Source organism: Chiloscyllium plagiosum, chromosome 19, assembly GCF_004010195.1.
Source record: "Chiloscyllium plagiosum isolate BGI_BamShark_2017 chromosome 19, ASM401019v2, whole genome shotgun sequence".
In the NCBI taxonomy this organism is placed as follows: domain Eukaryota; kingdom Metazoa; phylum Chordata; class Chondrichthyes; order Orectolobiformes; family Hemiscylliidae; genus Chiloscyllium; species Chiloscyllium plagiosum.
The window spans coordinates 19,383,753-19,401,837 of record NC_057728.1 but is presented as its reverse complement, the minus strand read 5'-3'; the positions used below and the strand labels follow the sequence as shown (position 1 = coordinate 19,401,837).

General features: G+C 43.2%; 1 protein-coding gene across 8 annotated transcripts in view; it reads right to left on the bottom strand.

The window, feature by feature from the left end:
- fgd4a (FYVE, RhoGEF and PH domain containing 4a) overlaps nt 1-18,085 on the bottom strand; it is a 253,803-nt gene that overhangs the window by 52,411 nt on the left and 183,307 nt on the right. For all 8 annotated transcript variants that reach the window (XM_043709240.1, XM_043709244.1, XM_043709249.1 and 5 more), the window contains one exon: nt 2,099-2,270. In XM_043709240.1, coding sequence (XP_043565175.1) covers nt 2,099-2,270 — 172 coding nt within the window. The remainder of the gene's footprint in view (nt 1-2,098; nt 2,271-18,085) is intronic.

The window sequence follows — 18,085 nt, the reverse complement described above, 5'->3', positions numbered from 1 at the left end:
TTGCCTTCCTAACTACTGACTCAATCTGCAAGTTTACCTTAAAAGAAACCTGGACTGGGACTCCCAATTTCCTTTGCACTTCAGATTTCTGAATTTTATCCCCATTTAGAAAATAGTCCATGCCTCTATTCTTCCTACTAAAGTGCATGACATCACACATTCTCACGTTGTATTTCATATGCCACTTCTTTGCCCACTCTCCTAACCTGTCTAAATCTTTCTGCAGCCTCCCTGCTTCCTCAGGAGGAGGCTAGGATTTGACAAACCTTTGGCCTTGGATTCTTACAAATGTTTCAATCTTGCCTTTTAACAATCTGTTGGGCTCCATTATCATTAACAATGGGGACATTCATGGAGCCGTTACTGCTTCATACTAATTAATTAATTATCTATCATTTCACAATTGGATGCGGAAGGACCACAGGTACATTTATCTGATTCTTTGGATGTGAGATCACTTGGCTCTTGTAAGAGCGATCTTTTTCTGGTTGTTCACATGATTGTAGTCCTGTAATATAGCTTCATGTGATTGGTATTACATTTTTAGTTATACCTGATGTAGATTTTCCTGGTATGCTCTCCTATATTCTTCATTGTATCAGCATTGTATGTCAAATTCAACGATAATGTAGGGTGAGGGATATAATAGCTCATGAAATTATGAATTGTGCCAAAGTACGATTCTGTTGCTGTTGACCTGCACTGCACCTCTTAGATGCTCATGGGGCTGCTAAATCTATCTCATTTAGATAGAATAGTGCTTCACAATGTGCCTTCTTTCGAATTATGAGATGTAATTTCATTTCTTTAAATATTGTGGTCACTGTTGTATATCTACTTGGCCCTTGACAGAACTCACCTTTAAAGAATCCATATGCTGTGTGCACACAACGTTGCAACTCTGCCTTATACCTCTCGGGTGGCTTTGCAATCTGCCCACACTCAGAAATCAGTTGGTTAGCTGTGATACCTTCTTCATAAGTTATAACATGTTTACTCATTTCAATAAACCAATCAGTCCCCGATGAACAATTGATTATTAGTGCAATAGAGATTTGGAGTCATTGTTGAGGGCCATTTCTTCCAATTGTACCACTATGATGCCTCCTAGGTTGGGTCTATTCTACAATGCAGCATGGCATACGCAATGACATGTTACTGGCATTGACTATAAGGTATGATTCTGTGAGTATGACTATGTCAAGCTGTTGCTGTATTTGTCAATGGGACAATCTTCTTAATTTAGTGTTAATGAAGAGGATTTCAGGGTTCGGGACATGGTGTGCCTTTGTCATACCTCAGTTTGATGCTTAAATTGAGCTGGGTGACCCAGCTGATGTTGTTCTTACTACACTTTGTTATACTGGTTTAATACAATTCACTGGCTTGCTAGACCACTTCAGGGGACAGTTAAGAGTAAATCACTTTGGCAGTATGAGGTTGGGCAATTCTGACGTCTGGGCCTCTCTTGGATGTCCCTGAAATAGATTGGAAGTGGCAGCTGGCAAACAGGCAAGAGTAAAATTTAAAACGGCAGGAAACTTCAGGGAAGGACCAAGCCAGTCAATTCAGTCACAGGAAGGAGTTTTCCACAAGCTTTACATTATGGAATTGTGGGGTGTGGGGTAGGAAGCCAGGCACAGGATGCAAAACTTTCCTCCTATCTGTATAAGGAAACATAAAGAAGGTAGGGGAGAAAAAGAATGTTTCAATTTGAGTTTACTACTCCTGCCCCTCTTCCTGAAACTCATTTTTAGACAAACTAATTATGGCATCTAATTCCAGCGAAATACTGTTTTGCTCTTTACACACCACGACAGAATAGAAAAATGCTTAATGTTGTAAATAAATGCTGTGTTGTAACATTGTTGAGTTTCTTCAGCTGGGTGATCTGCAGAATAATCTCTAAATTCTGAGATAAAAAGTGTGGGAAGTACAGCTCCATTAATTTCTTTTCCATGTGGAAAGAAATGACAGGCATAAGTCAAAAATGTAAATGGGGGTGGGGTGCGGAGAAGAATGAGAAAGTAAAAGGACTTGGTTGGGTAAAGTCTACACATGTATGACTGTTCGTTAGTTTACAGGCATCATGTATTACCTGCCTCCTTGAAACCGATTTATGAGGTCAGACACCTTGCCAGCTTTCTCCTTGCATGAGTTGGAAGGTAAGGTCTCCATTTCTGTCCTCGAACTGTGTAGTACCTTGTTTGCAGGAGTTTGGATTGTTTGTTTTCTTGCTGAATTCTGAAGAAGTGAAGGTTTGCGAGGCACTGCGCAATAAAAATGATGATTCAGTTATGAGTCTTGAGTTGTTTTGACACAGAAAATGGCAGACAATCAAAAATCAATGCAATGCCACTTTTAGGCCAAGATTTTGTAGGAGTTTACCAGCTTTTGAGTTTCACTAATTTTTCTGCTTTACATAAAAGTTGATTTTTGTGCAAATATTTTAAAAAGTACACCCATTAACCAAGAAATCAATATTAACTATAAAAAAAATTTAAATAGGTTATTAGTACAGCTACATTTCTCCGCTGCATGATTCAGTGTTAAACATTTTCCTGAGTAGACCACATGTTTAATCAATTAAAGTCCAAAACCACAAGCAAAAGATCATCCTAAGATTCCAGCCAGAATAACCAAAAATGTCTAAATATTGAGAAAAGTAAAAAATTAATATCATAAAACAATTCGGTACCCTGTGTTATGCCATGTCTCCATCCTTGAACTTCACCTGTCCTGCCTCCCATCTAATTTTTCTCTGCCTGTATGCATTTTCTGCAGTTCAGACGTCATTACTTTGTTAATGATCATAATTATCATAGCTTTCTATTTCCCTCTATATACCTGGGGTCATAGAGTCATAAAGTCATAGAGATGTACTGCACAGGAACAGACCCTTTGGTCCAACTCGTCCATGCCAACCAAATATCCTAAACTAATCTAGTCCTATTTGCTAGCACTTGGCCCGTATCCCTCTAACTCTTCCTATTCATACACCCATCTAGATGCCTTTCTCAAAGCCAAAGTTAAAAATCATTCAACACCAGGTTATAGTCCAACAGGTTTAATTGGAAGCACACTAGCTTTCGGAGCGACGCTCCTTCATCAGGTGATTGTGCAGGGCTCGATCGTAACCAGCCCAGTCCAACACCGGCATCTCCAAATCATTTCTCAAGGCCGTAATTATACCAGCCTCCACCACTTAATTTAGACTCTAACAGATTATATGGATTGTTCTGGCCCTCCTCCTGCAATGGCAGTGGCACGATGGAACAGGATGACAACATTTGTTCTCTAAGCCCTGCCATTCCATCAAGGACCTTGCTGCTGTCTCTCAATCAGCCAGCTAAAACTGCTGCTACCCGCAGTGAAGTGATCTAGTCTGAGGCCAGGCTTCCTTGGGATTGTGCTGCTTGAGGTTATCCTGTACAGCCACTTGCAGTTTCCCCCAATGAAAGGCAGCAGTCTTTCACCAACTATGCTGTAGCCACTAAAGTAACACTGTGCAGGAGCACAAGACTAGACAAGGGCACTCACAAGATAGACATTTTGTGAAGACACAAGGGAACACACATGGGTGATTAGTGATTTTTGCACAGTATATTGAATACCTAGTTTTTGTTTTTTATGTATTATTGTCAGCACGATACTATGAAGGTATGTAACACAGGGATAGGAAGGAGTGTAACAGGAGATTTTGGGTTTTGTTTAGTGAAACCATAGCTGAATGAGGCAACACAGATGCTTTCTCCTCCTCCTCCTAGACAGCTCTCTGCCTCTCTGTTAGCAACAGCTGCGACCTCACAATGGCTAGGTGTGAAGAGTAAAGAAGATGACAGAATGCACCATGAATTAGAATACACATTCTGCTGTGTACTGCAGGACTCCACCAGAGTGATTCAGCTAGCAGAACCATTGCTTCAAGACCTGAATGAACAGTTACAATGTTTTGTGAAGGAGACTTTGCAAGGAGTCAGGAATGTGGTTGGAATCCTCTCCACTTGCCTGGTTTAGTCCAGCTTCAACAACACTTGAGAAACTTGACACAATCCAGGACAAAGCAGCCTGCTTGATTGGCACCACATCCACAATCGTCCACTCCCTTCACCACCAACACTCAGTAGCAGCAGTGTATATGATCTACAAGATGCACTGCAGTAAATCACCAAAGATCCTTAGACACCATCTTCCAAGCTCACAATTACTACCATCTGGAAGGACATGGGCAGCAGATATTTGGAAATAACATCACTTGCAAGTTCCCCTCCATGGCCCTCACCATCTTGACTTGGAAATATATCTCAGTTCCTTCAGTGTTATTGTGTCAAATTCCTGGAATTCCTTGTGTAATGGCATTACATACCACACATAAACTAAGCGGCTCAAGAGAGCAGCTCACCATCACCTTCTTAAGAGCAACTAGGGATAGGCAATAATAGCTGGCCCAGTCAGTGATGCCCACATATCACAAGTAAATAATTAAAAGACTGACTCTTACTGTATATGTGCTAGTTACTATATATGTGCTAGTTATCTGTGGATTTAGGAGCCAGGTGATCGGTGAATAGCTTTTGAGGCTCAGCAGCTACCTGTAGTCGCTAAAAGATTGATGGAGCAGCAAACTGGCACAGTGCAGGAAAATTGGCCAACTTGATGTGCAAAGTGTGAATATATACCAATTACACAACAAGGGAATAGTAGCCATTTCAGTTGTGTACTTGCCAACATTGGGATATAGTGCATGCAAAGCCATGTGTGTGTAATTGACATCACCATGCAGCATGAGTAAGTTTGCCATCCTGGTCACAAGTATGTTCCACCTGCTTCTCTATGTTCAGGGAAATATAATTGAGTCCCCTTTTCTGGGATAAAGAATATTAGTCAATTCTTTGACCTTGCAATACATGACAAATGGGGAAAGTTATATATCTCACCTGCTCCATTTTGGATGGATCCTGATGCAAAGGAATTCAGGGACACAGTCACCTTCACAGCCACTGTTCACCTTGTCCTTTCCCTGCTCTGAGGCTACACCCTGAGGCACAAAAGGTTCTGCAACTGCCTCTTTCATAAAGCACTGATAAGGCACATAATGCTCTAGACGAAGATGGAGATAAGAGTATGCTCCTGGAATATTCTTGGTGGATATAGCCACCTGCTGAAAGCCCTTTTCCTTCTCCTGTGCAGTTTAATCTCAAATTTGCTGCCTCTGTTCCATCTTCCTCGAATGAATGCTACAGTCTGTAATGGATTGCAACTATTGTACTTGTGACTGACCAGAATGTTTGCAGCCACAATGAAAACCTTCTCCACCATTCTCCGACAACTTGACCAACTTTAATCAAGTCCTCAAACAACCAAAACGTTCCACAAAATCTAACAGAACACGTCACAGTTGATAAACAACTAACTTGTATGTTATTGATGACCCCTTAAAATATTGTCGGTGGGTCGGGCTGGGGATCTTCTTACTGCTGAATAATGTTGAGCTTAGTGTCATTGACCGAACGGTTAACTGGAATATACTGATAGTGTAGTGATAGGAACAAGCTCAGCCAGGTGAGGATGAGTTCCCTGACAGAGGCTGTTAACCTGGGACAATCAGGAAAATCCTGACTGACTGATATAAACAGGAGATTCAGAGTCTTCTCACTTTAGGGGACTGACTCTATGCTGGCTGGTGCGACAGTCAGTGTGTTATTGTTGGTTTCTGCTTCTCTTTTCTTTGGGAGGGGGAAACCTGATCACTGAACTAGCTGAATTATTTAGTCAGTTTGTTAACTAGCATTTCTTTTAGTGAGGACTGATTGAGTGCATCAGGAGTTTAACAATGTGTTTCAGGTGTAACTCAGTTCTCATTAGGGGATTGTTGTTTCACTGGCTGGTTACAGCTTGTATGTTACTCTTTTCTTTTTTTACTTTTTGAGAAAAGGACAATGTTAATTTTGTGGTAGGGCTTAGCCCTTGGACTCTAGTTTCCTTTTGTTTTTTGTATGTATCCTCATTGTTTTTGGTGTTTGGATTGAGCCCTTGTGGAAGACATACATTTTACCAGAGGAGCTGTTCCAGTTGGGAGGCCTAGCCCTGGGACTGGGCCTCTGAAGATTGAACACCTGTGTGTGTGCTGGGAGGTGAGTACTTGCTGTATCCTGGAGTTTGGGAGAACTTCTTTCCTTCAGGAGTGGACCAAACCCCTGTGAGTTAACTGCACCTGTACAAGTACTATGTTCCTGTGAGTGGGCCTGGTTTCCCAAGGCTGAGCTAGGACTCCATGGAGACTGAACACCTGTGTGCTGTGCATTTGCTGCCTTCAGGAGTGGACTCTGCCCTGGGTTGGGGACCCTGTTTTTTTAGCGGTGGACTCTGCAGTTTGGAATGGACTCCATTTTGGACAATGCACCTCATAAACTGGAGTGGACTCGATTCCTGGGAATGGACTCTGTTTTTGAAGATTCTATATTTGGACTGTGTACCAGAAAGGACTCTGTTTTTTGGTAATTAACTGTATTGTGTTTTGTTGGGTCTATCACCTGCACTGTCTTGTGTGTCCCTGGGTCTGGAAGGTCTTGCTGTGAGCTGGGAGGCTCATAGATCATCCTGAAAGCTGTCACCCTGAGAGCCGGAGGGTGGGTAGGCCATCCTGTTAACCTGAAGGTGGGTAGGCCACCCTGATGCCAGTTGCTCTGAGAACCAGATGGTGGGTAAGCCATTCTGAGCTCTGTCATCCTGAAGGGGTGATCGATACAGGCTGTCCTAGAAGTGGTTGGAAGGTGTCAGAGCAGCCGAGAGCCAGAAGACATGTAGGGGCAGGCTGAGATCTGGAAGGCTTGTGGGCTACCCTGCATGCCGTCGTCCCTGGGGGAAGGCTGTCCTTGAGGTGGCCAGGTGTCTCTGGACGGCGCATCTGGGTGGGTGAGAGCCCAATGGTATGTGGGGCAGACGGAGAGCCAGAAGGTGGGTAGCTGTCCTCTTTGCTTCCACCCTGGGGGGGGTACCAGGGCGGGCTGACCTAAAGGTGGTCAAAAGGTGTGTCAGGGCAGACTGAGAACTGGAAGGGGCATGGGCTGGACCGAGCACCAGAAGGTGCATAGGGGTGGGCTGCCTTAGAGTGGCTGGAAGGTGGGAGGGACGGGGGCTTGCTGGGTCTGCATTTGCCTATGTAACAGGATTGTCTTATGTACAAATGTCATTGTTGATGTCTTTTCATATTTGAAACTACGACTTGGGGTTTGTCCTCATTTCCCTGTAAACTGGTTGAACGGTAGGGTTTGGGGCCTGGCTTTGCTACTCCTCTCCCTTGTAAAATTGCTGTTGTATACAGCTGTAAATGTTAACTGTTTTTCTGTAAACTCTTTTGTAATTGTTTTAATAAAATAAAAACAGGAGAGAGTCAGTCCCCTAAACTGAGAAGACTCCATGCTGGCTGGTGCTACAGTCAATGTGTTACTGTTGGTTTCTGCTTTTTTTTTTGGAGGGGGAAACCTGATCACTGAACTGGCTGAATTATTTAGCCAGTTTGTTAACTTGCATTCCTTTAGTGAGGACTGATTACAAAACTCCTGATGCACACAGTGTGTTTCAGGTGAAACTCTGTTCTCATTAGGGGATTGTTGTTTCACTGGCTGGTTGTAGCCTGTGTTATTTTTTTTTTCTTTGTCCTTTTCTAAAAAAGTAAAAAAAAATGTTAATTTTGTGGTAGGGCTTAGCCCTTGGACTCTAGTTTCCTTTTGTTTTTTGTATGTATCCTCATTGTTTTTGGTGTTTGGATTGAGCCCTTGTGGAAGACATACATTTTACCAGAGGAGCTGTTCCAGTTGGGAGGCCTAGCCCTGGGACTGGGCCTCTGAAGATTGAACACCTGTGTGTGTGCTGGGAGGTGAGTACTTGCTGTATCCTGAAGTTTGGGAGAAGACCTTGCCTTTGGGAATGGACCAAACCCCTGTGAGTTAACTGCACCTTTTTAAAATGTACTGTGTTCCTATGAGTGGCCCGGGCTCTCCAAGGCTGGGCCTGGACTCCATAGAGACTGAACACCTGTGGGGTGTGCATTTCCTGCCTTCAGGAGTGGACTCTGCCCTTGGTTGCAGACTGTTTTTTAGCGGTGGAGTCTGCAGTTTGGAGCGGACTCTATTTCCGACAATGCACATTGTATACTGGAGTGGACTCTGTTCCTGGAAATGGACTCTACATTTTGAAGAAAAATGTCTGTGCTAATGGACTCTGGAATAGAAAGGACTCTGTTTGTTGGTAATTAACTATCATATGGTTTGTTATCACCCGCACTGTCTTGTGTCCCTGGGTCTGGCAGGCCTTGCTGTGACGCTCATGCGTCCTCCTGAAATCTGTCACCCAAGAGCCAGAGGGTGGGTAGGCCATCCTGTGAACCTGAAGGTTGGTAGACTGTCCCAAAAGTTGGAGGGTGGGTAGGCCACCATGATGCCCTGAGAGCCAGGTGGTGAGTAGGCCATTCTGAACACTGCCTTCCTGAGAAGAGGTAATTGGGACGGACTGTCCTAGTGGTGGTCGGAAGGTGTCAGAGCAGCAGAGAGCCAGAAGGCGTGTAGGGGCAGGTTGAGATCCGGAAGGCTTGTATGCTACCCTGCATGCTGTCGTCCCAGGGAAGGGGATGGGCTGTCCTACACGTTGTCCCAGGGATGGGCTGTCCTAGAGATGGCCAGAAGGTGGGCCAGGATAGTCCCCTGGCCGCATGGTGCATCGGAGTGGGTGAGAGCCCAATGGTACATAAGGGCAGACAGAAAGCCAGAAGGCAGGTAGCTGTCCTCTGCACTGTCACCCTGGGCAGATACCAGGGTGGGCTGTCCTAGAGGTGGTTGAAAGGTGTCAGGACAGACCGAGAACTGGAAGGGACATGGGGTGGACCGAGAGCTGGAAGGAGCATGGGGCGGGCTGCATTAGAGTGGCCGGAAGGTGGGAGGGACGGGGGCTTGCTGGGTCTGTATTGTCTTATGTGCAAATGTCATTGTTGATGTCTTTTCATATTTGAAACTGGGATTTGTGGCTTGTCCTCATTTCCCTGTAAACTGGTTAAACGGTAGGGTTTGGGGCTTAGCTTTGCTGCTCCTCTCCCTTGTAAAATTGCTGTTGTATACAGCTGTAAACGTTAATTGTTTTTCTGTAACCTCTTTTGTAATTGTTTAATAAAAAAAAATAGGAATGTCCGAGGTTCTGTTCACACTAGGAGCTGGCTCTGAGCCAGTTGGATTATGCCATGTACTACGCCTGGGTAAATAAAGGCTGATTTGGTTAATGGGGAGAAAAGAACAGGAGTAATGGAGTTTTGCTCGCTCTGAGGAAGCTGGACCAGTGTCGAGTACTATGCACGTATAAATAAAGGGTGACTTGGACACTCTCTTTACCAGCCTCTGTGGAGTTATTTCAGTGGGGGAAAAAACACATGTAGAATTTCGCTCACGACAGTCATCTTTGAGTTGAGTCAGCATTTCTGCCATTATGCCATTATTTGGGCAGCTTGACTCGTTCAACCCTACCATTGAAGACTGGGCCCAGTATGTGGGAAGAATGTTTTTTTTTTCTCTGGACAAATGACATTGAGGCTGAGGTAAAGCAGTGAGTAATTCTCCTGGCAGCTTGTGGACCCATAGCTTTTTCAGTTATTAGCAGCCTAATATTTCCTGAGGCATCAGAATTGAAATCTTTCTGAACTGAGACCAGATCACTGCAGAAGACAGTGTTTTTTATTATGGAAAGCAAGGGTGATACTTGCTGAATCCCACCGGAGTCATCCAGGGGTGTCCACAATGAAGATGTTGCCGAGAGGTTGTCGGGTGGCCAGGATTGGATGCAGACAGAGCCATATTGGTGGGACAGTGCCAACAAGGACAAAGATTACTGCCAGCAGCTCCTTCACATTTTGTGGGAATGGCAGGGTAAATCCTGAACTTGGTTGTACATCAACTATGCCTTTCATGGGCTCAACGTTCTTAGTCATTGTGGAGTTGAGGTGAAATGGCAACAGGAATGCCAATGCCAAACAGTAAGCTCATCTATGCAAGAGATACAGTTTACCTTCAGGAGATGACATTTGGTGCCAAATGCATGGGTAGGAGGTATGGTCAACATAAGGTCAGGTTCTGTGATGTACAAAGTCCGGGAAGGTGAGGTGGTCCTGAACAAGCACATCTACCACATGAAAGCTGCAAAACCTACACGGCCCCTCAGAACAGCCAGAAAGGCTGTCGGTACCTATCGACTCTTCCCCCTCTGTCTAGCATCAAAGAAATCTGAGTCTGACATGAACATGGCCTTAATGCCATTACCACCTGAAGAAGGGGATGAATTTCTTCCGATGTGCTCTGGATACAAGAGGTGGGCTACAGTCAGGTATGTGTTGCCTGTAGCTGAGGCTGACTTGGAGAAACTGGACCTGGTGCAAGAAGCCCCAGGACAGGCTATAAGAGGAAGAACAGGTCTATGCTCCCAGACTTAAATGGGGAAGGATGTGGTGATTGGAACGAGGTCAGCCAAGTGGACTCTTGAAATGAGTTCCCTGATTGGGGCTGTTAACCTGGTCTCATCAAGAAGATATAAATAGGAGTGAGAGGTTCTGCTCACTCTTCAGAGCTGGCTCTGAGGAAGCTGGACTAGAGTCAAGTACTATGCATGTATATGTAAAGGAGCATCCCAGGAGCAGCGACATTGACGTTTCGGGCATCATGAAGGGCTTTTGCCTGAAACGTCGATTTTTGCTGCTCCTTGGATGCTGCCTGAACTGCTGTGCTCTTCCAGCACCATTGCTGGAATCTGGTTTCCAGCATCTGCAGTCATTTTTTTTAACCTCATGTATGTAAAGGCTGACTTGGTGACAGGATTCCAGCTTCAATATCATTAGCAACAAAGCATCTAGGGAACAACACTCTGGTATTTTTGAGCACCAGTTCTATGAGATGTTGTTTTAGTATAAAAATGAATTTCACAATGGTGAATAGGTACCATGGAATTCCCTTTTATGGTCAATAAGATTTCACTGTGATAACCTGTTTTTATTCTAAATTTCAGCTGTTTTCCTCATTTATGTTGTAGCTATGGAAGGAAGTGAAAAGGGATAGGCCTCCAAACTAAACGAAAAACTGAAAGAACTGCAGATGCTCAATTAGAAACAAAAACAAATTACTGGAAAAGATCAGCCGGTCTAGCAGCAACTGTGGAAAACCAATGCTGCCAGACCTGCTGTGCTTTTCCAGCAATTTCTGCTTTTGCTCAAAAATAAACTGTCTGAGGCTGCATTTTATATTTTGTAGTTGTACCCAAATTATTGGATGACCAACATGACTGTAAGGAAACTGTCAATTAACTGGATATATATTTGCAAACTTGTCTGGGAACGTCCAATTACATTACTCATGAGTAGAGTTTAACAAGGTTATTCTGCTCTAAGCAGATACTTGCTTTTGAAAGGAATTAGCTGGAACACCACATGCCTGATCTTGTTGACATTTTTGATTTTTGTATATCTAAAAACTAATAAAGAAGAGGGTTGGATTATCATAATAGGCAAGTAGGTCAGCAGATCGATTTCCTTTCTTTCATGGGAGCTGGGGATATTTCTGGAGTCAAATCTGCTACCTCTGGAGGCAGGTCTGAAGAGACAACTGAGGCAGGTGAATGTCCACCTCCATTCACTGGGACTTCAGGCCAATTTTGTAATGATAAATGTCAGGCTCTTAAGAATGCCCCCTCCTTCCTATTGGCTTTCACGCTTCTTCATTTTTCCCATATGCTCGCATACCCCCCTCATCTTTCCCAAGTCTAGCTGAAGACCCACATGCCTCCATCATCCTCCTCACATCTCCCGTGCCCTCTCTATGCCCTTGTGTATCCCATGTATCAGCCATAGCTTATTAATATGAGCAGACTTCAGGGAATCATTTCTTAGAAATGTTTCTTCACGTCCATTCCAATGTGAAAAGTAGATGAAAAGACACTCATTTAAGGTAGCCATTCAAGAAAGTTAAATCTCAAGCAGCCAATTTATTTAAAAACAAACTCAGCAACCATGGATCAAGCAATCAAGGACAAATAATCTTTCACTAATATCTTAAAACTATATAAATCAACTGTCTACACAGTCTCTTGCTGAGATAAGTGGTTCTGCCATTTCTGAAACACCATGTACAATGTAGTTAAATCAAATCTTCCTAAATGGAAAAAAGAGTGTGGTGGGTTTGGATGGGTGTGAGGGAAGTGACAGTGGTAGGGTTAATTTTAAAAAAAACTGAAACTTTAAAAAAAAGCCACAATTTTATGCATAGGTTACACTGGAAATCTTGTCAATCAATGCAACTTAGGAATAGGTCTGCTTTTCGTTCTCAGTGAAAAGCACTGCAAATTCTTTTTCCAATTTAACAGGGCACTGGGCATTTATATCACTTGCATTCATGACATTTGAGTTCCCAAGCACTGCTTACTTTGCTTTTGATTGCAGCATACCACTTTTCCCAATTGGAAGAAGTACTCTAGCATTGTAGAAATGTTGATAAGCATTAAAGTATTGGTTTACCTACTGGTAGAGAGCAAATCCCCATAATCAATTACTGCAGCAAAAAAGATAAAAATCTCAACACCAGGTTATAGTCCAACAGGTTTAATTGGAAGCACACTAGCTTTCAGAGTGATGCTCCATCAGGTGGTAGTGGAGGGCTCAATCCTAACACACAGAATTTATAGCAAAAATTTACAATGTGATGTAACTGAAATTATACATTGAAAAACTGATTGTCTGTTAAGCCTTTCATCTGTTAGAATACAGTTTCACTTCTTTCATGTGTAAATCACAAAACCTTTTTAAAAAGTTGCATTCTCTGGTTAGCTGTTAACAATGGTGATAGCTAGACAATATGTTGAAGGTGTTGGCCCCCTGGGTTCTCTGTCTATGCCATGATGTTTAGATTGATTCTAATCTAAAAAGTGAGATAACGGAGTTTTACATAAATTCGTGCAGTTTTTGAGCTCCAGAGTTCTACACGAATGCATGCAGTTTGAGTAAAGTACAATGTAACCCTGCATGTACAAATTCACCCCACAAAGTGTGTGTGTGTGTCCGTCCGTCCATCCCCGGTAATGTGACATGAACCCAAGGTCCTGATTGAGGCCCTCCCTATGGGTACCGTACGTAGCTATCAGCCTCCGCTCGGTCACTTTTCTCTGCTGCCTGTCCCGAAGTCCACCTTGGAGGATGGTCACCCGAAGGTGCGAGGCTGAATGTCCTGTACCACCGACGTGTTCGCCAAGTGGAAGGGAACCCTCCTGTCTGTTTTGTTATGCGGTACCCATTCATCCGTTGTCATACTCTTTGCCTGGTTTCCCCAATGAACCAGGCATCCTTGCCTGCAACGTATAAGATAGACGACGTTCTGAATCACATGAGTACCTGCCATGTACAAGGTGGGAGGTGTCCCCACGTGTAATGATGGTATCTATGTCCACACTCTGACACGTCTTGCAGCGTGACAGGGTTGTATGGAGTTGACCTGAGAGCCGGGCAGCTTGCTACGAACAACAATCTATTAACAACCGCCAAGTCTCAAACAGATCGTTGTTCATAGCAAGCTGTCTGGCTCTCGGGTGAACTCCATATAACCCTGTCATGGTAGGCGCTGCAAGATGTGTCAGTGTGGACATAATGGTGGTATCTATGTGTGGGGACACCTCCCATCTTGTACATGGCAGGTACTCATGTGATTCAGCCAACGTTGTCTATCTTATGTTGCAGGCAAGGATGCCCGGAGGCATGGTACATTGGGGAAACCGAGCAAAGGCTACGACAACGGATGAATGGGCACTACACAACAATCAACAGCGAGGAGGGTTCCCTCCCAGTTGGGGAACATTTCAGCGGTACAGGACATTCAGCTTCGGACCTGCGGGTGACTATCCTCCAAGGTGGACTTCGGGACAGGCAGCAGAGAAAAGTGGCTGAGCAGAGGCTGATAGCTAAGTTCGGTACCCATAGGGAGGGCCTCAATCAGGACCTTGGGTTCATGTCACATTACAGATGACCACCATTGCACTATACACACACTCAGGCACACACAGGCACTCTCACACACAGGCACTCCTATACACACGGACACACATGCACATAGATGCGCACACAGACACACACTCACACATGCACCCCCTTCACAGACTTAAGACACTCTGCACTCATATACTTTCTTTCACACTCAACTCCCAACCCAGATGGGGACACATGCAGACAGACAAAGACCCACATGCGCGCACATATTTTGTGGGGTGAATTTGTACTTGCAGGGTTACATTGTACTTTGCTCAAAAACTGCATGAATTTATGTAAAACTTCGTTATCTATCTTTTTAGATTAGAATCAATCTAAACATCATGACATAGACAGAGAACACAGGGGGCCAAAACCTTCAACATATTGTCTAGCTACCACCATTGTTAACAGCTAACCCGAGAATGCAACTTTTTTAAAAAAAGGTTTTGTGGTTTACACATGAAAGAAGTGGAACTAACAGATGAAAGGCTTAACAGGAAACCAATTTTTCAATGTATAATTTCAGTTACATCACACTGTAAATTCTGTGTTAGGATTGAGCCCTCTACTACCACCTGATGAAGAAGCTAGTGTGCTTCCAATTAAACCTGTTGGACTATAACCTGGTGTTGCGTGATTTTTTTAACTTTGTACACCCCCGTCCAACACCTATCTCCAAATCATGCAGCAAAAAACATTGAACAATACTGCACCTAACTACTAAGACTATAAGAACACTTTTTTTTGTTTCAAAGCCTGTAAATGAAAGCATGCCAGGAGGAGGTGGCTGATTTTCTTTGGCACCCTACTGAGGACTTCAGGCACCTGTACTTCACAATTCCTCATGGCAACCATAAACCACCTCTACTTACAAAAGGGACCCAACTCCAGTAAAATTGCAAGGCAATTTGTACATCCTTCATTGTAATGGAGTTGGTAAGGGAGGGAGTGTCTTATGTAGACTGATTACCCCCACCCTTATCCAGCACCACAGAAGTTGCTTCAACTGGGAATGGGGCAACAATGCTGCAATCATGTCCCACCCCACATTTTTTAATTGTTTCCAAGGTGGCATTACTTGATGAAAATCTGGTTTTAATTTATGGTATTTTGCGTTTTTCCATACATTTAATGTATATATTTTGTTTGTAATTCAAATGATGATGTAATAATACTGCTCTTGCAAAATCACACTATTCCCCCGTTGGAAATTTCAGTTACAGGAAGTAAGTAAACTGGGTTGCAATAACTGACCAAATTATAATATTTAAGGCAGAACCTAAACTTAAATATTTAAACTACACTAGTTCTCTTTTTTTTCCACTACACTTAAAATAAACATGCAGCACAGAGTATGCACTGAAAAACATTTTTGTTAATTTGCATCTTCTTAGTGAAAGTATATAAAAGCCTCAAAAGTGGATCTTTGAGATAAAGAAGGAACAATAGCTGAGAGAGTAGACGCCACCAAGAGAGTTCTGATGATTGGTGTTATACTCTTGGTTTTAAAATTTCACTGTAAATTGACAAGACTGAAATCCAATTCCAAATTGAGTAGGAAGATAAAAATGGTTCAGAGTGCCCTTAAGAAGCAACTCGATATACTGAGGCCAATCTGTATCAGATGAAATTCACTGTTGGTAGGTGTTAAGTATAAAGGTAGTTCTTTTATAAGGTGATGGTTCCGTTCTTTTGCAATCCCACATTATTTTAAAAAATCACCCTTTAGAAACAGCACTTAAACTGTTGACGATGTAATCTCGCTCCTGCTAACACATGTTTTAAAAGCTCATGTTTTAGAAACAGTGTCCTCAATCACATTACAGCAAATTTGTGTTAACGAAACACATGTTATAGCAGAACAACCCGTACATACTACTTGAGAGATGAGAGTTAATTTGGGGAGAATGCCATGAGAGATTTGAGGCTATTGATTTTCAATGCTTAAATGATTCCAAAGCTTTTACCTCGAGCAATTTACCCAAAATCATTCAACAAAGGATTCTGGGTAATCCAAGATGGAGGACGGGAAAATTTCTGGCTGTAAGAGCTGTTCCTTTTTTTTTTTTTAGGTATTTTAGGTGTTGGAGGTGATTTCCTTGAATTCCAGGTGCAGCAATTCCTGTTTTATATGTTGTTGCATTGTTTTGGAACTTTGGGGAAAAAAAGTCAAAACAACAGCAGTTTAAAAGGGAGAAGAGCAGACAAAAGAAGTACATGGTGAGGACAGTGCAGAAGAGAGAGAGAACCTGCAGTTACCGCCTTTGCTGTTTGAATTCGTGTATCGCTGGACATTGTGTTAATTTTCCCAGATGCACTCCAGTGAAAATCACAACTAATCTTGGAGGAACTGTTGGGCGAAGTTCACAGCACAGAATCAGATAAGTTAATTGTTGTTTTAAGTCTGTCCAAGAGAGAGGCTGCAGTAGTCAGTATAGTGGATTCTTTCTTGATTATATGTTCATGGAGATATGTCTCTTGATTAAACTTAAAATATAAGCCATAGCTATTAATTTAACCTGGGCAGTGTTTGTAGAGGAATAAGATGGTGTTATTTTCTGGGTCTGTAGATTATGAAGGAGCAAAAATGGCCTTTGCAGTGATATGTACTTCCTGTCAGATGGGGGAGTTTAATGAGAGTTTAAGGGTTACAGCAGATTATATCTGCCATAAATACTGTTGGATGCGAATCTTATCAGATCGAGTAGATCGGTTGGAGAGACGGATAGAAGCGATGAGGAATTTGCAACAGCAACAGTATGTGATGGATGGCAGTTACAGGAAGGGGGAAAAGTCTCAGATACAGTCACATAGATGGGTTAACTCCAGGACGGGTAAGAGAGGTAGGCAGCTAGTGCAGGAGTGTTTTGTGGATATACCCATTTCAAACAGGTATGCTGTTTTGGAAAATGTAGGGGTGATGGATTCTCAGGGGAATGGAGCCCGAAGAGCCAGGTTTCTGGTGTTGAGACTGTCTCTAATGCAACGAGGGATACGTCAGCTTCCAAGAGATCGATTTTGTGTTAGGGGATTCTGTAGTCAGAGGTACAGACAGACATTTCTGTGGCCAGCAGAGAAAAAGCAGAATAGTGTGTTGTTTCCCTGGTGCCAGGATCAAGGATGTCTCAGAGAGGGTGCAGAATGTTCTCATGGGGGAGAGGGACCAGCAGGAGGTCATTGTCCACATTGGAACCGACATTGGAAGGGAAAAGGTTGAGATTTTGAAGGGAGATTACAGAGTTAGGCAGAAATTTAAAAAGGAGGTCCTCAAGGGTAGTAATATCTCGATTACTCCCAGTGCTCGGAGCTAGTGAGGGCAGGAATAGGAGATTAGAGCAGATGAATGCATGGATTCATCTGCTGGTGTACGGGAGAAGGATTCACATTTGTGGATCATTGGAATCTCTTCTGGGGTAGAAGAGACGTTTACAAGAAGGACGGATTGCACCTAAATTGGAAGGGGACTAATATATTGGCAGGGAGATTTGCTAGAACTGCTTGGGAGGATTTAAACTAGTAAGGTGGTGGGGTGGGACCCAGGGAGATAGTGAGGAAAGAGATCGATCTGACAAGGGTACAGCTGAGAACAGAAGTGAATCAGTCAGGGCAGGCAGGGACAAGGTAGGACTAATAAATTAAACTGCATTTATTTCAATGCAAGGGTCCTAACAGGTGAACTCAGGGCATGGTTAGGAACATGGGACTGGGATATCATAACAATTACAGAAACATGTCTCAGCACAGGGATGGGCAGGACTGGCAACTTAATGTTCCAGAATTCAAATGCTACAGGAAGGATATAAAGGGAGGCAAGAGAGGAGAGGGAGTGGCCTTTTTGATAAGGGATAGCATTATAGCTGTGCTGAGGGAGGATATTCCCGGAAATACATCCAGGAAAGTTATTTGGGTGGAACTGAGAAATAAGAAAGGGATGATCACCTTATTGGGATTGTATTATAGATCCCCCTAATTGTCAGTGGGAAATTGAGAAACAAACTTGTAAGGAGATCTCAGCTATCTGTAAGAATAATAGGGTAGTTATGG